This window comes from Bombus pascuorum, chromosome 7 (genome assembly GCF_905332965.1).
Source record: "Bombus pascuorum chromosome 7, iyBomPasc1.1, whole genome shotgun sequence".
NCBI classification, from domain to species: Eukaryota; Metazoa; Arthropoda; class Insecta; order Hymenoptera; family Apidae; genus Bombus; species Bombus pascuorum.
This window is the reverse complement of record NC_083494.1, coordinates 2,826,289-2,850,094: the sequence shown is the minus strand read 5'-3', so window position 1 is coordinate 2,850,094 and position 23,806 is coordinate 2,826,289. Positions and strand designations below refer to the sequence as shown.

The following is a 23,806-nucleotide window of genomic DNA, read 5'->3' as shown; positions in this document are numbered from 1 at the left end:
TCTGCAGCGTCGTCGTGACGGAAAGTCATTCCCTTTCTGGCAGTCTCATTAGCCACACGCCTAGTGTGTTTGTACGATCGGTGAATAATCTACGTCTTAGCAAAGAGCTAATCAAGCGGTCCTTGTATCACGAGTAGTAAGTCGAGTCCGACTTAGACTTCGAAGCAAAGTATATTCGTTATCCCGTGGACCGTGGATTCGCCATATCGAACCTAGGGTCATTGTCATTAGCGTCTAATTACCGCGGCCGCTTGTCAATCTTGTACCAGCTATATCAGTGTAATAAACGTTTGTGCAACAACAATGAACAACACCGGCGAGGACTCATTACACGCCCCTAACGCCAACCCGACATATATATACTTATCTCTCGTGTGTATCAGGAGTGGCCAACAAGTAGATCGCAAGACGATTTTTGGTTCATCATAGCCGACAAGAGACATTTTCAACACGCAAACGCAACTTAGTATGCAATAGTAACTATAAATATTATTAATAAAATATCATGTTGGTTTAATACCGCCTCCCCCATTGTCGCCTATTAGTACACAAGACATTGTGAATGTGTTAAATGTCCAGATTTTAGTAGGAAGATCGCGACATATTTTTAAGAAAAATAGAAATTAAGATCATATAAAGGATATCAGGGCCTTTCTTTTGGAATTTTTGGGAAGACCCCCAATACTTTAGTCTAGACTTCTTATTATAGCTGTGCTTAAATAATAAAACTTAGTAGTGGTTTATAACTTAATCCGATTATGTGTGCCCGAGATTTATGACAGTAAGTTTGAGCTCGAAGTGACACAACTGGTCGCTAAACGTAGCCACAGTCACGGGATAGACGTTTTTACCTAACAGAGGTATGGAGTAGTTGTATAGCTCTCCTTAAAAATATAGTTGACACAGAGGTACAGAGAAGAGTATATAAGTGCAGTTCCACTTGGACCGAGAGAGTTAGTTGAGTTCTACTTGTACCGTGGAAAAGTAAGTTGAGTTACACTTGAATTGTGGACAAGTAAGTTGAGTTCGACTTAGACTTTGGAAGAGAGCGCATTTTGCTGTCCCGTTGACCGTGGATTCGTTATTGAACCTAAGATCATTGTCATTAGCATCTCGAGTATCTTATCACCACGGTTGCTTGTCAAATTCTGTAATAATCATATTTGTACAGTAAATATCATCTATATTGTATAACAACAATGGCTAATCCAAATGAAGATTTGTTACACGCCCCTAAGCCCAATGAGAACTCGACATATATAATGAAATTGACCCTGGCATCTCATATGAATTCTGTGTTTCTCCTACATTAGCAAGTATGACATACGGAGTTTTTCTTTTTCGACGCGTGTCTCGGATAATTTTCCAATAATAAATAATTATTTGAAAAATCCCGCAAACTTAGATCTCGAAATAATTATACTTTTCTAAGAGTTGGTCAATTTCTTTACGTCTCTTCAAAAGATCGTAGTCTTGCGTAAAATCCTACAATAACTTTTCTAAATATTTGTTTAACACGTTCACGCTGGCGCGTACCACCAGTGGCTCACGCTCGAGTCTCCCGTCAGACGGCGTGCACCACCGGTGGCTCACGCTTGAACGTTCCATCAGATGGTGCGTATCATCAAAAATGTGGTTTGCTTAGTAACTAGAAAAAATTATCATATAATTAAAAATTTAAACAATGCAAATTTAACATTTATTAATTGAAAAAAGTAGGATTTATTTAAAAACATAACAATTCAATATTGTAAGCTTATCGTAAACATAAATACGAGCGCCGCCCCACGGCGTGAACGTGTTAACGCGAAACTGTGTACCTTCAAACAAATTTCCATCTTTCCGTAATTTTCCGTCAAATCTTCATTCTTATCGCAGTAAGATCTAAACATCTCGTTAAGGTATCACTCGTATAGTAAACTAAAGACTATGATAGTATCTCGGAATTTTTTCAAATATTTTTCAAAGCCCAAAACTGTATAAAATCAGGCCAAGAGCTGGAAGATCCATAATACTGACCACATTAGTGAAAAACCTTATTGAAAATTAATACGTATATTGCATATGTATATCAGCGTCGATTTCTCTATGGAGGAGATCGTCACGTGTCGAGGTCGACGCGTCGCACGCTCGTTGATTTATTCCCGAGAGTATCGTATTGCCGATAGCCTGAGTCATAAATGTGCCATCAGGGTTTAGGCTGATAGCGGCGCATACTCTTCACGAGTATCGTGGTTCTAAGAGCTGCGGATGTTATAGTTTCAGAGCAGCAACAGATTGTTGTTCGATGCTCATCGTTGTCCACGTGCATGGAACCGATAATTCCAAGACACTCGAAGTCACGGTGCCCCATGAAACGTGGAAGACGACAAAGATTTCCTACTGACAATTAGAAGGATCTGGTTACGCAATGGGCTGGCTGATGAACAGAGATTTTTTTTTATTATTTAATTTGTACCTTACAATTTGTTCAGCTGGACATTTGGTAAATTTTCCTAACTTTATTACTAAATAACACGTGGGTGGCTACTCCCAGCAGGATACCATCTTCGAACTTTGAATTTGAAGCGGGTAGTGGGCAATGGTATTGGAGAAAACAAATTTTTTTTATTATTATTTAATTTGCACTTTACAATTTGTCCAGCTGGACATTTGGTAAATTTTTCTAACTTTATTGCTAAATAACATGTGGGTGGCATCTCCCAGCAGGATACCATGTTCGAGCTTTGAATTTAAAGCGGGTAGTGGGCAGTGGTATTGGAGAAAGCAAATGTTTTTCATTTTATTATTTAATTTGCACTTTATAATTTTTCCAGCTGGACATTTGGTAATTTTTTCTAACTTAATTGCTAAATAACATGTGGATGGCTACCCAGCGGGATACCATCTTCGAACTTTGAATTTGAAGCGGGTAGTGGGCAATGGTATTGGAGAAAACAAATTTTTTTTATTATTATTTAATTTGCACTTTACAATTTGTCCAGCTGGACATTTGGTAAATTTTTCTAACTTTATTGCTAAATAACATGTGGGTGGCTAATCCCAGGGGTATACCATCTTCGAGCTTTAAATTTGAAGAGGGTAGAAAGCAAATTTTTTTTTATTATTTAATTTGCATTTTACAATTTGTCCAGCTGGATATTTGGTAAATTTTCCTAACTTAATTGCTAAATAACACGTGGATGGCATCTCCCAGCAAGATACCATGTTCGAGCTTTGAATTTAAAGCGGGTAGTGGGCAGTGGTATTGGAGAAAGCAAATGTTTTTCATTTTATTATTTAATTTGCACTTTATAACTTGTCCAGCTGGACATTTGGTAATTTTTTCTAACTTAATTGCTAAATAACACGTGGATGGCATCTCCCAACAGGATACCATGTTCGAGCTTTGAATTTAAAGCGCGGGTAGTGGGCAGTGGTATTGGAGAAAGCAAATGTTTTTCATTTTATTATTTAATTTGCACTTTATAATTTGTCCAGCTGGACATTTGGTAAATTTTCCTAACTTTATTACTAAATAACACGTGGGTGGCTACTCCCAGCAGGATACCGTGTTCGAGCTTTGAATTTGAATCGGGTAGTGAGCAATGGTATTGGAGAAAACAAATTTGTTTTATTATTATTTAATTTGCACTTTACAATTTGTCCAGCTGGACATTTGGTAATTTTTTCTAACTTAATTGCTAAATAACATGTGGATGGCTACCCAGCGGGATACCATCTTCGAGTTTGACTATTTTATTTCTTTAGTGAAGTCAGTGAGGTTTCTTCTTAGTCTTCTTTCTATGTGAGTTTTGCTCGCTTCAGCAGCCAGCTGGTTTGGATGTGTTGCAGTTCTTTCCTTGTATTTTTCTACGTACCTGCCGATTTCTTTTTTCGCCGCTGGTATTTTTAATTCTTTGCGTATATCCTCGTTTCTGACATACCATGGGGCGTTGACTATTGTTCTCAGTATCTTCGATCGTAGCGACTCTAGTTTATTTATGTGGCTCATTGCTGTTGTCCCTCATAGCGATATTTCGTACGTCCAGATTGGTTTTATTATCGCTTTGTAGATTTTTAGTTTATTTTCTATGCCGAGTTTAGAGTATGAACAGAAATCATACTAACTTCTACTTGTGAATCATGTTCGTTTCCAAGCACGATGATTTTTCACAGCGATCTGTGATTTTCCTGATCGCTTCTGATCGGCGGAGAGCATATCTGTTCTCTGCGCGCGTCACATAACCCGTATATTTTATGTCAACGATATCGAGTGAATATTACGACTTTGAAATCGAAGGGAAGAATTAGTATTTTACTTTTTAAAACACTGATGCGAGGTAGAGAAAAGAAAATCGAATTCTTTTGATTCTTTGCACTCGGCATATTTTTTATTCCCTTGCCTTTTCTTTTCCTTCTTCCTTTTTTCATACAGTATGAAGGTGAAGCTCCAAGGAAACATATATTTTTAAAAAATCCCTAACTTGTGTAATTTTATACTGTATCTATAATCACCAGTGATCTTTTCGTGTCCCTTTAAAAGTGACAGCCGGTTGCTTAATATTAAATAAATTTTTGTCATACGCAGGAAACGTACTCTTAGGCTTACATTATACGCAGGTATCTTTATGCAAACTATATCGAAACGTTCTGTAAGAAATAATTCAATCAGATGGAGAATTAAAATCACAGTGAGCAAATTCAATCAAGATAAATAAATCACGATCACGGTCGTCAATGAAGTTATATCACGACCGTGATCGTGAATTTACGGTCGCTGTGACAAATGGCTGTTAGCGATTTTGCACGCCATCTCTACTGATCATCCACGGTATAAACAGCTGTCGAAACTCATATACCGAATATCCAGCTGGACAAATTGTAAAGTACAAATTAAATAATAAACAAAATATATACCGAGGTCTAGAGAAAATCGTTCGAAAATCTAACAACCGTTAAAAATCAACATGGGAGAGAAGAAGCTTCTCATTTTGCACACGTGTCGGATAAAGACAGGGACAAAGAGAAAGTAATAAATCTCGCGATATACTCATTCTCAAAATCCGACCAAAGATTCTGAACAAGCAGATTTTACTTGACAATTCAGATTCAAGCTTTGAATTTAAAGCGGGTAGTGGGCAGTGGTATTGGAGAAAGCAAATGTTTTTCATTTTATTATTTAATTTGCACTTTATAATTTGTCCAGCTGGACATTTGGTAATTTTTTCTAACTTAATTGCTAAATAACATGTGGATGGCTACCCAGCGGGATACCATCTTCGAGTTTGACTATTTTATTTCTTTAGTGAAGTCAGGTTTCTTCTTAGTCTTCTTTCTATGTGAGTTTTGCTCGCTTCAGCAGCCAGCTGGTTTGGATGTGTTGCTGTTCTTTCCTTGTAGCAAGCAAGGAACTATGTAGCGTTGGTAACATTGAATGTCGAAGCAACGTTAAAGCAAATTCGAAGAAAGAAGAGAGCACATCTATCGTTTAATTACTTGGATAGTAATTTGTTAAAATACACTGTCGATCGTACGCAACACGAACCGTGGAAGGGTTAATATCCGCAATTTAATCTCCGCTTTCATCATCACCTTTTAATTTTATTTTCTACCAGTCGTACGACTGAGTAGTTGAATCATCGATAGAAATAAAATAATTGTCTCGATGGGAAACCTTCTTCCTTCAATTTCCACGAAATTGATTACACGACTATCGAATGGATCGAATTAAAAATCTTAACAAACCGAGATTGTATTTGTATCGATATTCTCACAATCAGCCACGGTTGACCAGCGATAGATTCTACCTGGAACCGAGGTATCTGATCTTGTAATGGAACGAACTTATCGAGGTATAAGGACTTCGACGATAGTGGAAGAACGATACAGACTGTTATATACATCTCGGTTCTATTTGTATCAAAGAAATCCTCATTCCAGGATTTTGCCCACCCTCCTCCGAGTGGTTTTCCAATACGCGGAACTTGAAGAGTATTTCTTCGGCTCTTATTGCGCAGCCGATCTGCTCGATACGATGCTATCGACTTATTGGGCGAGCCATCGTTTGCTCTGCTTCGTTTTCTCGTCGTTTTTTTGGCGAAAACTTTCTACGGTCGGGAACGCGAAGAATGGAAAGTCGTGTTGGGTCGGACAGATCGCGAGTACCATGGCAAAGTAATAGATTACGTTTTTATTCTACTTTGGCAGCTTGAAAAATAATAATAGAGAAGACGTGTATTATTATGGTAATGTAAAACTATATCAGTTTGTCTGAAAAGTTGTTTTCGTCTTCTAAGGAAATAATAGATGTACATTTGTCCTGTTGGAGCAAAATGGATCATAAAGTGGATTGAATAAAATTATAAAAAATAATAAAAATGCTACGCATCTATCATCTCGTTATAAAACGAAAGAAACTTTTCGGACAACCTGATATTTCTTTCAAATTTTGATTAAATTTCAATGGAGTTTAAATTGAAATAGCTACGGCTGTCTTGTCCCAGTAGACCGATGATTCTCGTAAGCTGACACAAGACGGCTCTTTCGATTTAGATTTAATTCTAATTTAATTGATTTATTAGTTTCGAAGAAGTCGCGTGAAATGAAATGCAACCGTCGAATGCTTTCTTATTGGAAATAACATACGAGGATGCTAACTGGTATGAAAAATGACACACCAGTTTCGAAATCTTGACCGGTTTCCTCAAATAAATTTCTGTTATGAATCATTATGAATGTGAATGATGGAATGAATCATGAATTATTAGGTTGTCGAAAGGTGTCTTTCTTTTACAGGCACGTCTTTTACAACGACGCATCTTTGTACAAACATGAAACCTAATCTGTCGAACGTTGTGATCTTTGTTTCGATGGAACAAAATGGATCATACGTAATTCGAGAAAATAATATAAAATATAATATAAAAGTTCCTTTCCTTATAAAAGGAAAGGAACTTTTCGGACGACCCAATACTATTTTACAACTGTCAGTAAAAGCGTTAAGAGCAAAGCAGCGAAGTAATGTAATAAAATAAACGCGATATTATCGAGAAACGTAGAGATAAAGTGACTTGCTTAATAAATGTTTAATAATAACAGACACTTTACGGTAGTAGACTATATAAATCATAGTGCTAGAAATGCTTCTACATCATCAATCTTCATGAAACTGTAGAATCTAGGTTGGAGATATATAGAGATGTTAGTTTGAATGATAATAAAAAGTTGTATAGTATAGCGATAGTAGAAAGGTGAATAATAGTAAAAGAAAGTATGAAGGAAATCTTTTGCATTTCTCTTTGGACTGCACGTCATAAGCCAGAGCTCGGTAATGTAAATTGATGGAGAACAAATTGCGAGTGAAAATGTTGATAAAATGAAAACTAAAGTGACACAGTACTTACTTTACACAACTATGTCTAAAATTGATGTATGATGTGAATGTTTGAAAACGTGATAAATCATGCATCTAATTGTAACGTAATACTGGCAAACTTGTTCGTGAACAATATTAATTTTCACTCGGTCGACTTCACAATAAGATAAATATTATATATTTTCAATATATTTCAAATATTATTATCGTGAATGGAATAAAGTTTCTGGATAAACCATATACGTAGTACAATTAAACTATCCTATAACACATTATATTATAATAATAATAACAACAGAAATGTTTATTTATAACAATGATGTTATCATGTTTGCGGATTTTTGGGAAATTTAAGGTTCCAAGAATTTACAGAGCACGTGTAACACGTACTGCAAAAATATTTATAGTATTCAAAGTAGAGTGCTCGCTATTATATTTAGTAGACGAAACAAATTTCTACCTAAATTCCATTTCTCTGATTACGTTGGTAAAGAATATGAAATTCCATTAAACATCCGCAGTGCAGTTATAGAACTTTAATTTATTCGCATAATTACCCAGTCGTATGTTTCACACACATTTTCAAATCTTAAAAACCTATGCTTCAATCTTATTATAATATAGTTATTATAATTTAATTAATATAATAATGTAACAAGTTTCAATTTTTTCGCACGTCCATTTTTTAAACGAAGAAAACTAAAATGATATTTTAAATAACTTGAAAATTAGTAGCAGCTGTGTATGCACCATACGATGAGAATTTGTTCAAATTTGCTGTATAGGCACATACTGGAATATTGAATACACGAGTGAACATCCACTCAGATATCCGACCTTCTATCACGCCTTCAGGAAGTCGTACTTTTGTTGATTGCACGGGCGAAGCTTCACTGTGTGGTCCTCGAGTGTCTTGAGAAGGAAATCTCAGCCACGCTCGTGCAGGGTCATCCACATCTATTTTCCCTCAACTTTTATCGTTCTCTGAAGAAGGCACATGGGAGTTCGAATCTGCTCGTTCTCGGAATAACGCCAATATACATATTTTTCCCAGATTAAGATTTTCATGACCTTCTTTACAGTGTTTTTCCTACAACCGATTATATGCAGAAATATATTGCATTCAAATTAACATGCAGCCGATTTTTAATTTAAATCTGAGCTTTACAAGCTGCTACAGTCGGTTCTCGATCTATTCCTCCGGTTATTTGACTGTTTTTCAAACTATTGAAGATGCAAATGAAGGATATTATAGAATTATTAACAAAATTTTTATTTACGTTGAAACTTCTTAAAAATTATAATTCCTCGCAATTTTTAGCATTTTTAACATTAACAAAATTTTGATTTACGTTGAAACTTCTTATAAATCACAATTCCTAGCAATCTCTGGCATTTTTAACATTAAAAAAATTTTGATTTACGTCGAAGCTTCTTATAAATTACAATTCCTCGTAATCTGTGGCATTTTTAACATTAATAAAATTTTGATCTACGTCGAAACTTCTTATAAATCACAATTCCTAGCAATCTCTGGCATTTTTAACATTAACAAAATTTTGATTTACATTGAAACTTCTTAAAAATTATAATTCCTCGCAATTTTTAGCAATTTTAACATTAACAAAATTTTAATTTACGTTGAAACTTCTTAAAAATTATAATTCCTAGCAATTTCTGGCATTTTTAACATTAACAAAATTTTGATCTACGTCGAAACTTCTTAAAAATTACAATTCCTCGCAATTTTTAGCATTTTTAACATTAACAAAATTTTGATCTACGTCGAAACTTCTTATAAATTACAATTTCTAGCAATCTTTAGTATTTTTAACATTAACAAAATTTTGATTTACGTCGAAGCTTCTTATAAATCACAATTCCTAGCATTCTCTGGCATTTTTAACATTAACAAAATTTTGATCTACGTTGAAACTTATTATAAATTACAATTCCTCGCAATCTCTAGCATTTTTAACAGAGTTATACTAATTTCGATAACACATGTTAGGATATAAATTAATTATGGTTTAAATATCTCCTCTGCTTATGGTTGGTAGATAATATTTACAAAATTTGTTGAAACTAAGAACTGTATCAGCTGTTCCATATCAGCATTTTGCAACACCACGCGTTTTCAAATAATAAAAGGAAACATAACAACTTAATAATAAAACGAAACTTAACTGTCTCTATAATAAGTATAAAATTATGTATGACAGTATAGATCATTATTTTCCCTGTACCGTTCTGTAGAAAATAAAAACAATGTAGAAAAGGAAAAAAAATTGTGACTTGTCTAAGTATCACAAAGTATCTGCAAGCGAGAATAAAAATACTCAGAAAAATTAATTTTTGCCACGTTAAAATCGTTATAGTATATCATTTTCGCATAATTGAATCTGTATTTCTACACGAAAGAAGCGATGCAATTGTTGAATAATATTTATATAATACAAACTATGCGCGTGAGATATATTTAACGTGTGAAATAGTAACAAATATAAACTCTATTTAATACACAGTGTTTCGCAGCAGAGATTAGTTTTGCTTTGCATTTTCAACGATAAAGAATTTAGGACAGAAAGTGGATAAACTGTTTTTATTTAAAAATATGACTAATATTTTGACGTTTTTAATAATTGAATACGATTGAATTTTTGTATTATAAATAAAACGAGTCGTTGGTAATATTGATGAATTACCAATAAATACCAATTTTATTTTTATATCGCATATTATACTATTGAAAATAATCACGTAAATTAAAAATCTTTTCAATTATAGAAATTCATATTTTCTGAATTATACGAACTAAAAGAAATAAAAAGTAGATATTAAAATTTCTACGACAAATAAGTTGAAATTTAATATCAATTCTCGTACATAGTATAAAAACAACGTAAAATATTGTGTTATTTTTACCTGCAAATGTTACTTCAGTTATATACTTTTTCATATTTTAACATCCAGCTGTTCTCTTTGTTAATTATATCCAAAATAATTCAAACCCGCGCGTTTCCCCTTGAAATTAAAACAAGATTAAGTTAATTAGCAATTTGTTGCCTTAGTGTTGCTATTCCTTCTTATTAATAATATTTCTTTTGTATTTAAAATAACGAAAAGCAACAAAGCCAAAAGATATTTCTTTGAAAAAAGATAACTCGTTATTTCCTGTGATATATTAATTAATAAAAATACACGGTAGCTCAAGTGGAAAATAATATTTCTCGAAAGACTGTGAATTAATCCGACAAATATAACACGTGTAATCAAAATGTGAAGAAAATGGTAATTAATGGTAATGCCGTCTCGCTGAAATAATTACGAGGCTTCTCGCGATTCTCCAGCTAAAAACGCAGGAAAGAAACAGGTCGCAAGCCATTAAAGCTCAAGCCCTCATCCGAGTTACACGGAAGGCTTGGCCTTTGTTAACGATAAGTGGAGGTTTCGCGGTGAACGCCAACAACCACTCTTGCTATCGTTCACCACGACCACCAGCAGCGTTTCGCATTCTACGTTAGGCGAAAACCTTCGACCTTCTACGGTCAAGGTTGCTCGCACGCTCGCGCGCCTCGTCTCCACTTCCTACGTTAGGGAAATTTTGCAACTTGCCGAGCAGACGTTTTATTAGCAAGCACTCCACATAACAAGGAACACGATATCGTAAAATTAGCACGTTGCGATACTTTTTATGAATAATTTATGGATGTGAATTATCCAGAGCGCGCAACTAGAACGCACACGGATAATACTTCGTATGCAGTTCGTAACGCGAGTTGCTTTTGCCTGTGATTTTTGGCCAGCTTTTGCCTGTGACTTTTGCCAGCTTTTGTCTCTGATTTTTATAATAATGTATCTCTATGCAGCTGCTGGTAATTTTTATTTCTTGTTCTTTTTTTTTTAAGCGTAAAATAAAGTAATTTCTAACTTGAATAATTAAAGCCCATACAATATATGCACAGTCGACTGTAGTTTCTTAAACGTGTATAGATAAAAATATCTTTGCTACTATGTCGTTCTACTGTTTGTGCAGTTTGGCTAGCTTCGTTTCAAAAGAATTGGCTTAAAACCAAGTAACTCAAATCAAAATTGAAAAAATTCTACTGGCTCATCGGCCGACGTTCCAACTTAAACACGCAAAGTAAAATTACACTATACAAGGCCATATTAAAACCTGTTTGGACCTATGAAATCCAACTATGGGCAACAGCAAGTAATTCCAACATAGAAATTCTTCAGCGATTCCAACCGAAAACCTTAAGATCCCTAATAGATGCACCTTGGTACGTCACCAACGAAACGATACATCGCGACCTCAAGATACCCACAGTCAAAGAAGAATTATCCAAATTCAGCAATAGACACAGCACGAGAGTTAACAACCTCCAAAACCATCTAATTACTCAACTACTCGACACCTCGGAACAGATCCGCAGGCTTAAAAGACATTACACCTTAGACCTAAGCACTAGATTCAAATAGAATCAAACATACTATAAACGCTTATTAATCATGTCATAGTACCACGTCAGATAAATTTACTTGAAATTCTCTAAAGAGAATTGATTGTAAAATGAACGCAAATAAAAAAGAAAAGGATTGGCTTTTAGTTTATTTATTTTTCGGACGTAGGCAACTCGTTTTACATGTCTATTATCAATTATTTTGGAAAAATGTAATTAATTATCGAGTAATAAATTATATCACCAAATTCGTGTTTCCCCTTCGATTATTGTAATAAAGTTGTAATTAACAAGGGAATTTGATATCACGTTGAATATGCTCCCCTACTTTAGCCACTATATTGCTTTGAACACAAAATAATTATCGCGATTACTCTTGAAATTAACTGCACATTGTTCGCATCACTTTATTCTGACTAAATAATTCGTCAGTAATATATCCAATTTGCTTCATTACATTGCTATTATTAAAAATATTAACTCTAACGTGTCCTCTCCGACATTGTTAAATCCATATTTATGTGGTTTCAACTTTTAACGTAAAAACAAAGTATTTCGACATTCTCATCTTTATTATCTCAATTTCACTCGGTTTCTAAATTTATTCAATTCATATGCATTATTTCTGTGATAAAATATTCTTGTGAATGGACTTGGATATGCTTTTGTTAAAATTTTTGTCGCATGGAAAAATATTCCTGTCGAATCTACAAACAATTTTCTTTTTTCGAGGCGTTTTTTATTAGAGTCGTTGACGCCTTGCACAGATGCCTCCCGTCGAAAACAGACACACCATGTGTCCATATGCCAATCAACGGTAATTAAAAAGCCCGTTAGTTCAGATGGTCATATATATATATATATATATATATATATATATATATATATATATATATATATGTTCATTGTGCACCAAATCTACAATCCGAGAAATAAATGTATGATAAATGTTATTATGTCAACAAGCATATAAAATACTGTTGTCTCTAAAACTAATGACGCGCTTAATTAAAATATCGGAATTCTCGAAACTCGCACGTGTTTTATCCGTTTTGTAAACGTGACGCAAACCGTTGGTATTATCGAGTTGGCAATTACGTGATTGCGGAGTTTGTCATTACCATCTAATGACAAAATCCGCAATCACTTAGTTGCCAACCCAATAATCAGCAGAAAGGTCAACGTGACCTTTCTCGGAACAAAGTTAAGCAAAGTCGAAATACAATATCTAAAACGTCATTTTATTTGGTTTATTCTTACGGTTATAATTATATGACAATTATTTTTTTATTTATTTGAATAAATATTTCCGGAAATAATTTCTGATCCTGTCAACTGTATCAGAAACACAAATGTCATTGCGAAGGTAATTGAGACGAGGAGAATTTTCACACCGAATGCTGCGATGTTATAAAACACAATTCTGTGAATTCGAACTTGTTATACGTATTTTAATAATATCTGTGTATATATTTGCTATACATTGGTATTATATCAACGTAACTTAATTCAACAAAGATTTACAAGAAGCTTTGTGGCGTAGAACGCGCAGTCTCGAGTCGAATCTGGACCTCAGACCCTGTCAAAAGGGATTTTATTTCAACTGGAATTTCAATTAGTACTGAAATTAAATTATTTGTTATTTTATTTAAAATTGCGAGTCAAAATCTTGCTATGAAAAATGAAAGTAACAAATTAGTTTAAGCAACTATTTATTCATTCCAAATCCTTATTCTTCCTTCCTATTTTAATTCTAAAACTTCCAAACCAGTGAAAACGATTGGCATCAGGTGTTTATTTCATCTTGCTATGAAAAATGAAAGTAACAAATTAGTTTAAGCAACTGTTTATTCATTCCAAATCCTTATTCTTCCTTCCTATTTTAACTCTAAAACCTCCAAACCAGTCAAAACAATTGGCATGAGGTGTTTATTTCATCTTGCTATGAAAAATGAAAGTAACAAATTAGTTTAAGCAACTATTTATTTATTCCAAATCCTTATTCTTCCTTCCTATTTTAACTCTAAAACCTCCAAACCAGTCAAAACGATTGGCATCAGGTGTTTATTTCATCTTGATATGAAAAATGAAAGTAACAAATTAGTTTAAGCAACTATTTATTCATTCCAAATCCTTATTCTTCCTTCCTATTTTAACTCTAAATCCTCCAAACCAGTTAAAACGATTGGCATCAGGTGTTTATTTCATCTTGCTATGAAAAATGAAAGTAACAAATTAGTTTAAGCAACTATTTATTCCAAATCCTTATTCTTCCTTCCTATTTTAACTCTAAAACCTCCAAACCAGTCAAAACGATTGGCATCAGGTGTTTATTTCATCTTGATATGAAAAATGAAAGTAACAAATTAGTTTAAGCAACTATTTATTCATTCCAAATCCTTATTCTTCCTTCCTATTTTAACTCTAAAACCTCCAAACCAGTGAAAACGATTGGCATGAGGTGTTTACTTCATCTTGCTATGAAAAATGAAAGTAACCAATTAGTTTAAATAACTATTTATTTATTCCAAATCCTTATTCTTCCTTCCTATTTTAACTCTAAATCCTCCAAAGCAGTTAAAACGATTGGCATCAGGTGTTTATTTCATCTTGCTATGAAAAATGAAAGTAACAAATTAGTTTAAGCAACTATTTATTCCAAATCCTTATTCTTCCTTCCTATTTTAACTCTAAAACCTCCAAACCAGTGAAAACGATTGGCATCAGGTGTTTATTTCATCTTAATATGAAAAATGAAAGTAACAAATTAGTTTAAGCAACTATTTATTCATTCCAAATCCTTATTCTTCTTTCCTATTTTAATTCTAAAACCTCCAAACCAGTCAAAACGATTGGCATCAGGTGTTTATTTCATCTTGCTATGAAAAATGAAAGTAACAAATTAGTTTAAGCAACTATTTATTCATTCCAAATCCTTATTCTTCCTTCCTATTTTAATTCTAAAACCTCCAAACCAGTCAAAACGATTGGCATCAGGTTTTCGGTTTTTAGATATAAATGCCTTTGGCAACGTTATTGTTCGCTCTTGTTCACCACAAACAGATGACCGCGTATGAGGTACTTATTTTCATCGTGTATTCGATATTAATTAACTGCATGAAATGAACATTTGTTTCGAAGGTAGATGCTCGCCAACACAGTTTTATCAATATGTATCTTACAGATTAATTGGTCAAGTGTTCCTAAATAAACGCTCGAAGCGTACATCTGATATGCCAAAGCGCTACACTAAATAGAGCAACCGCCCAGACGCTCTAAATCCTGTGCAATGCTAATGCATACAGTGAAATTGCTATCACCTGCATAGTACGATCGATCAACGTATTTGTTCACAGGCTTATCGGGCAACGATGTTAGCGGTTGGTCGAAAATCCCCTGTCTGAAGGGACGTTCCTCCAGCAAAGGTGGAAACGCATCTTCCGGTGCACATGGCGGTCCGCCACAATGTCCACATTCTGTGTTAAGCAGCACTCGTAGTTCAGTCAGCAGTTCGCCATTGAGCCCATGCCCAACACCTATGCCATTTTTGGTCACCTCGGGCTCGGTTAGGTGAGTTTCAATCTGTTCTATTTATTCGCCAAATTTATTTACTTATTTAATCCTTGTAAAAGATTATACTAGTCCATCACTTACAGAACAATTTTTATAAAATTCTTTGACTTTGACGTGCGATACCTCTGAAGCAGGATTAGCGAAACAGCGTTATAAATGCGTGAAAAACAAAGACAAAGAGCAAAAATTAATTATTCGTCTTTTCATTCCATTGCTGTTTTACCATTTGATTTGACAATTTTTATCGAATTTTTATCGATATCAGTTTTGTAATAATATTTCTGTTATGTATGTTATCTAACATTAATTATAATCCACCTGAAAATGTTACTAAAAATATCTTTTTAGCAAAACATTAAGCCAACTTCAAATTTTGTTTTTTATTTAAACACAGACTACATTGCGACACCCCATTGTTGGGGATGAAATGTTTTTTCTATCACAGATTTCATTTTATTAATGAACCTTGCTTACTTTATTATCTGTTAATAGACTGTAGATTTTTAATAAATTTGAAGATGCAGAAATCCACAAATTGCGTATAACGTACAAGAACATGTAAAATACTCAAAGTAGGGTACACCTTATAGGTTTCAGCGGACGAAACAAATTCTTGTGTAGGTTCTGTTACTTTAGTTCCGTTCGTATTAATAAAAAATTGTATAAAAATCCGTAGTCTAATTATCAGTGACTAGATTATAATACACAGTCACATTAACAATAAATTATAACACAATAATAGTAATAGTAATACACAGGTAAAATAGGGAAGCATAATATACATCTCGCCTGCTTTATGTTAGTTTCAGATGAAGTAAAAGATTCTGGTACTCTGTGTTCGAATATCTAACACTATACGAGGTTTCTTCTGCAACTAATTACATGATCTACTGAATTATTCGTTAGCTTGAACTTGTAAATTCGATTACGTGCATTAAAATGTTCGCTGCAAGTGGAATAAAGATATCGGCAGACTCTTTTAATCACCAGCTAATTTGGATCATAATGTCAGTAATGCGCAACAGGCGCGTCATTCTTTTGTTCGGCTCGAGTCATGCTTCAGGGCTTGGAGTAACGTTTGAACGAATTCCAACAGAATTATTAGCGTACCGTGTCTAATGATTCTCTCGGGGATCTACCAGTTGCTTTGTATAAACATATTACGAGATGTTTGAATTATTTCATGTGTAGCTGGAAACTAAACGTTTTTAAAAGTTCAGAGAAGCCGTGAAGATCTTTCGATTTTTCTCATGAGTCCTATTTTCTTCTTCATTTTTACGATACCACAGGAAATTGTTTCCTGCTTACAAATTAGCGTTCAATTATTGTAGTAACGTGAGAATTTTGTTGTTGAAAATAATCCACCTGAGAGATATTTTGTTAGCAGAACAGAGCTCTAAGACTTGAAGCTTTGTCCTTTGTTTAATAAAATGTGAACTCCATCACGACATTCTTGGCAATGAAATGTTTTTTCTATCACAGTATTCATATGCATCTCTCGTAAAGGATTTTATTATTATAAGTTGATTTTATTGTAAATTGGTTATGAGAATCTTGATGAATTTTTATCGATATCAGCTTTGTGATATTTCTGTTATGTATGCTATCTAACATTAATTATAATCCATCTGAAAATGTTACTAAAAATATCTTTTTAGCAAAACATTAAGCAGACTTCAAATTTTGATTTTTATTTAAACACAGACTCCATTGCGACACCCCATTGTTGGGGATGAAATGTTTTTTCTATAATGATATTCACATACATCTTGTAAAGAATTTTGCTATTATAACTTAATTTTAGGTAAATTACTCAGGAAAATTTAAAAAAATTTTTGTCAAATTCTCCTTAGTAACTTTGAAATAATATTTTTGTTATACATATTGTTTAACATTAGTTAAAGAGGATAAAATTATTTCTCAAGTATAGCAATTTCTTTTGATAACTGTTTGTAGATAACAAAAATTGATTATTGCTTTAATTTTAATTTTTCAAACTTAGCACGTAATTAGAATATATATCTCTGATTTGTATAATCAACTTTGTGCCACTTTTCTTTCTCTCTTATTTTCCAACTATTATTCTAATGTTACATTCGCGCACTTCAATCACGTCTCTTAACTTCAAATTTCGTAACTGCTTCCTGCTAGATCATTCCATAAGCATCATCAACAACAACAATTATATTCCTATTACAAAATACAGCAGATGTTACATTCATCATTGTTAATATTTAAAACAACTGCCGCTGGTATCGTCACGTACATAATAAAATCTTTTCGTAATAAAAAACAGATTCAGATCTTGTTGTTTGTATCAAAGTGTGTCTTAGAATTATAATTGCGATATGTATTATGCATCGACATATACAGAGAAGCATACGAACACCATCACAGTTGAGAAATAATTAATTTTTCAACGTCGAAACAAAGGATGTTCTATGGAATGAAAACTTGATAAATAAGTAGGTTTACAAAAGGAATATAAATACCAGAACATGATAAAATTCGTATCAGTAAAAGCATGATTAATTTCTGGTTCAATAATTATACTCAAGTTGTTTAACTGTATATAATATAAAACGACTTGCATTTTCCATAAATGTCACAATTCTTAAATCACTATTTTTATAAGCAGGAAACTCATGATTAAATACAAATTTATAATTTTATATTAATCGTAACATTTAAGTCTACTTTTCTCTAGTGTTTAGTACTTAACTTTGAGATTTAATATCGATGAAATAAATACTTACGTTTACTTCATTATTGAGTGCAAGGTAAGGCGAGACTAAGAAAATATTAAACAGTAAATGCAAGTGAAATTAATTGTAACATTTAATTAAAAGAATTAATTAATAACATTTAATCCTACTTTCTTTTAGTGTTTAATATTTAACTTTGCGATTTAATATCGATAAAATAAATACTTACGTTTACTTCATTATTGAGTGCAAGGTAAGGCGAGACTAAGAAAATATTAAACAGTAAATAAAAGTGAAATTAATTGTAGCATTTAATTAAAAGAATTAATCGTAACATTTAATTGAAAAAATTAATCCTAACATTTAATTTCATTTTCATTTACTGTTTAATATTTATCTTTGTGATTTAATATCAATAAAAGAAATGCGTACGTTTGCTTCATTATTGAATGCAAAGTAAGAAAATGTTTATTTTCGTACAAGGAAAACAGTAAAATGCAAGCTGTTATAACCTTAACCGCTTCTGATCGAGGATTATATTCACACAATAAGCATTTCCCTATCTCGCGCACATCGCTGCCAGGCTGCATAAACACGCACAAATTGTTTTCTTTTTCACGATGAACCTCATTAGACGTATTTCGCATGATGCTTAAATCTATTTTAATGGCATTTCTCGCACACAATGTCATTTATGACACCGTATTCAACAATTTGAGTCTCCAAGTGTTTGATTGTCATATTGTCGCCTTCGAAGAGCTTGTAATATATTTAATATGCCGTTTAGTAAACAAATGAATAATCTTACTCGTTGGCGTATATTTGTCTAAATAAAGTACAAATAAGGTAGAAATTATTTCATACCTTTTGGCGCATCTCGAAGTCGATAATTTTTCTTTTGGTAAGAAATGTTCCATTAACGTCGCATGCTCCTCATTTTGTTCTTGAATTTTTTTTTGGGTCGGATACAACCAGTTTGGTTTCGAATTTACATTTGGAAAGAAAACACGCACGCGTAACGGTGATCGAAACGGATATTCCGAATTTTTAGCTTTCACCGACCGAGATAAAGTGTTAGGCAAATTTCTCCTATGAACTCGTATTAATTTGTTAATTTATCAATAAGAGGCAGTTCGTATTTAGAGCGAGCCTCTGCACGCCTTAAAAATTGCTGAAAATTGAATATGAAGAAATTATGAGACCAGAGACTTGTAATTTATTTTTATTTACTTTGTTATTCTAAAGAAACGTATTAGACTTTCGCGTTTACAATTATTTATAATTATTTACAATTATTTGCAATTAATAATACAATTATTTTGTACCAGTTGTTACTTCCTTTCCTCTCTCTCAAAGTGAATATTATCTAGTTAGTTTTCTTATCTTCTTCAAAGAAATAAAGTATAAGGAAATGTTTATCGAACGTGTTTACCGGGTTGAAGTATAAATGTATTAAAATTTTATCTTTGTAAATAAATACTCTCACTTGCTTCCTAACAAAATTGTTAGTTTCCACAGTCTAAAAACGCAGTTGTAGGGGAAGAACTGTTGTAGATATCGTTAAAGTAATAAGCAGATCTCTATTTTACATGTCTTAGACATGTAAATGATTGGAATATAACTAGACATGTACATGATTGGAATATAATTTGAGAATTACAAGGGGAGATGCAGCTCTTCAATCCTGGTTTCCATTTCTCTTTCCATTTCATCGAACATTGTTGCAGACGTGTAATTCGATTAATGTCTTAGACATGTAAATGATTGGAATATAATTAGACATGTACATGATTGGAATATGATTTGAAAATTGCAAGGAGAAATGCAACACTTCAATCCTGGTTTCCATTTCTCTTTCCATTTCATCGAACATTGTTGCAGACGTGTAATTCGATTAATGTCTTAGACATGTAAATGGTTGGAATATAATTAGACATGTACATGATTGGAATATGATTTGAAAACTACAAGTAGAAACGCAACACTTCAATCCTGGTTTCCATTTCTCTTTCCATTTCATCGAATATTGTTGCAGACGTGTAATGCGATTAATGTCTTAGACATGTAAATGATTGGAATATAATTAGACATGTACATGATTGGAATATAATTTGAGAATTACAAGGAGAGATGCAACTCTTCAATCCTGGTTTCCATTTCTCTTTCCATTTCATCGAATATTGTTGCAGACGTGTAATTCGATTAATGTTTTAGACATGTAAATGATTGGAATATAATTAGACATGTACATGATTGGAATATAATTTGAGAATTACAAGGAGAGATGCAACTCTTCAATCCTGGTTTCCATTTCTCTCTCCATTTCATCGAACATTGTTGCAGACGTGTAATTCGATTAATATCTTAGACATGTAAATGATTGGAATATAATTAGACATGTACATGATTGGAATATAATTTGAGAATTACAAGTAGAAATGCAACACTTCAATCCTGGTTTCCATTTCTCTTTCCATTTCATCGAACATTGTTGCAGACGTGTAATTCGATTAATATCTTAGACATGTAAATGGTTGGAATATAATTAGACATGTACATGATTGGAATATGATTTGAAAATTGCAAGGAGAAATGCAACACTTCAATCCTGGTTTCCATTTCATCGAATATTGTTGCAAACGTGTAACATATACAACATATACAAATCACAAGTAACATTTCTGTGCATCTACAAAGGTGTTTTATAAATACAAAATTTCATTTTCTATACAATATCGTAGGAAAGTTTTAGTCGAAGTTTGATAATATAAAACAGAAATTGTTATTCATCTATTATCACCGTATCAAACGAAAACAACTTTTCGGACAACCTAATATTATCTGAAATGACGTAAAACAACACAAACTGTGTCCTACTTCTTCGCCCTTCGACCAAGTGCATACTCACGCAAGGTAATGAGTTTTTGTCAATCGGCAGCGTAATTGCACGCGTAATTTTATGCACATCGAATGAAACAAGTTCCAAGAGAAAGCTTAAAATACTAAACGCTTGCCTGTTGTTGAAAATGTGAACGTAATTGTGCCTTCGAACGAAACTTCTACGTGTCGAATTTTCGTTCATTAAACAATAAAGATTTCTCTAACTAGCTGTTTCCTTGAGGCTCCAGTTACCAAGAGTCTATTTTGCAATGGGATTACAAGCGAACTTGTATCAATTAAATTTGAATCTTGATGTTTTCTTTCAAAGCACAATGCCTGTTTGCGTTTCGTTTATATTTGATAGAAATGCGAATCGGAATAGCCTCTTGTAAAGGTCGTGTCTGCTAAAAATAAGCCTCCTTTCTTATTTATACTTCATACGGGGTTATATTCAGCAATCGAACAGAGACATAGCAGCTGTAGAAAGTATACTGACACGTTACGATATCGCGTGTTTCAATTCGAACTCAGGCAAAAACAGTGTACTGACTTCGTTCAAACGTTTTCATTTATTTGTTATCGTTGTTTGTTTTATTATTTAACGTCGCATCACTTGCCACAGTTACTAGCAACTATGTACTTTCTCTGTTTAAAATAACGCGCACTAAAACAGTGATTATACTATTGTAAATTCCGGACACGTAATTAAAAATAAACGTTAGATTCGGCTAATCTAAGTCTCTTGAAGTTTAAGGGGGTGTCCTGAATTAGAACGTTCTAAAACAGCGTCTTTTTGTGATTTTTTTTTTAGTTGAATTTGTTAAATGAAGTTGTTGAATTTTGAAGTATGGTTTTATATATATTTAACGAATACAAAAAAAATTGTTTAGAATAAAAGAAAAAATTGTAACAGATTTCTAAGCCTACTTCATGGGCTGCAATTTTCAAGCATGAAAGATCCACCTCGTAATTCTTGACGGAAACAAAAAACCAAAAAAGGATAAAATTATTATATATTTTTCTTCTCGATGAACTAAAAAAAAGGCAGAAAATAGCGTGAAATTAAAAATTTTGGCGGGTTTAAAGAAAAACTGTGTTTTATAAAAAGAAAAAATAAACTTTAAATTTCTATAACAATTATTTAAATAATCTTTTTGTCGAACCCTTTTAGTTCATCGAGAAGAAAAATATATAATAGTTTCATCCTTTTTTGGTTTTTCGTTTCCGTCAAGAATTACGAGATTGATCTTTCACGCCGATTGAAAACAGCAGCCCATGAAATAGGCTTAGAAATCTGTTATAATTCTTCTTTATATTTAAAAAAAATTTTTTTGTATTCGTTAAATATATATAAAACCATACCTCAAAATTCAACAACTTCATTTCATCCTTTCCCTTCTAAAAAAATCACAAAAGGACGCTGTTTTAGAACATTCTAATTCAGGACACCTCCTTAAATTGTCAGCAAGTTTGCACATTTCTATAAGTAACAAAAGCATGCATATATTGTAATCTAATGACTAAAATATAGCTGCTTGTACGCATGAAAATATATCACACGTGTGCATCTTTTAATGTAGCATAATAAATAATTGAAACAGTTAGTTTCACTTTCAACTTCACGCCTTTATATTCTCCGTTTAAAACGTTATCTCTCATCACAGAGTTATTTGAGACGAGTAATATGCTTTCAATGATTGTCATTCCATTATGGAAGTTGCAATATGAAAGTCGTAAAACGAAAGTTGGGCCAAAAATACCACTTTACAGACTACAGAGTTGCATTGATCCGGAAATAATTCAATCCAATGATAATTCCAAAAACGATGATCGTGTACCAATTATGATCGTTAGAATGACAAGCTTACTCCTTGTTTTTCTTTTCTTTTTTATTTATTTTCACGTTGGTCTAGACATAAAAGATATAACTTAGAAAAAACGAAGCTGGCACCCCGCTGGGGGTAGCCACCCACATGCTATATTTATTTTTATTTTTTTTTTTTTTCTTCAGCAATAAGATATAACACTTTACCAAATGTTCATAAGGACAAATTGTAAAAAACCAAAATAAAATAAAAAAAGAAAAAAAAACATTGGTCCAGAGGTCTAAATTAAACATTTACATTCGTGCCTTGTAACACGAAAGGCCCCTGGCCATTTACACATTTCATTACACCTCTGGTGATTTTTGTTTGTAAAACGTCCATTTTTCTCTTTGCCTCGCTTCTCTTCTTGCGCTAATAGCATAGCGTAGTATCTTGGACAAAAAGGCCTAAAAATATCGGGTACACCATAAACATTGTCGCGAGCCGAGGTGCCGACAGGCCCATCAATGTATCGTCGGTTCTTCAGTTGAAGACTTTCGTAGAAAAAAGACCTATGTCACTCTGGCCACGAGCGGTTGCGTAACACGTGCGTGGCGAGACTAAGACAAAGGGACAAAAGGGATGCTAAGGCAGAGAGACAAATTCACAGTGAGTGTCAGTGGAGAAGTCAAAGAGTGTGAATCGAGAAGTCAGGGAGTGCGAGTTGCGTTGTCGATATAGTGTTGCTGGCGTTGTCCGCTAGTTGCTAGTTGCTAGCTAGTGTTGATCCGTTGTGACGAGAGTTGCAAATTAATTATTGAGTTGTCTAAAGTATAGTACGTTATTGTGATTAGTTCACGTTAAATAACCATCGTTTCCTGTCTAATCAACATCTGTATCATTCCATGTATTCTTAAACAAACCTTCATTGATTATTAAGTAGCATCCTCCCGATACTACAATAGGGTGACCTGACGTCAGGCCAATATCGTGTCCATAGCCCAACACAGCTTGACATTG

At 33.2% G+C, this 23,806-nt stretch overlaps 1 protein-coding gene across 7 annotated transcripts in view; it reads left to right on the top strand.

Annotated features, from left to right (window-relative positions):
* Positions 1-23,806, top strand: part of LOC132909004 (uncharacterized) — a 219,232-nt gene that overhangs the window by 150,453 nt on the left and 44,973 nt on the right. For all 7 annotated transcript variants that reach the window (XR_009658473.1, XM_060963568.1, XM_060963567.1 and 4 more), the window contains exon 4: positions 15,180-15,393. Coding sequence is in view for 6 of the 7 variants with exons in the window: in XM_060963568.1 (XP_060819551.1) it covers positions 15,180-15,393 (214 nt within the window). In the remaining variant the exon portion in view is untranslated. The remainder of the gene's footprint in view (positions 1-15,179; positions 15,394-23,806) is intronic.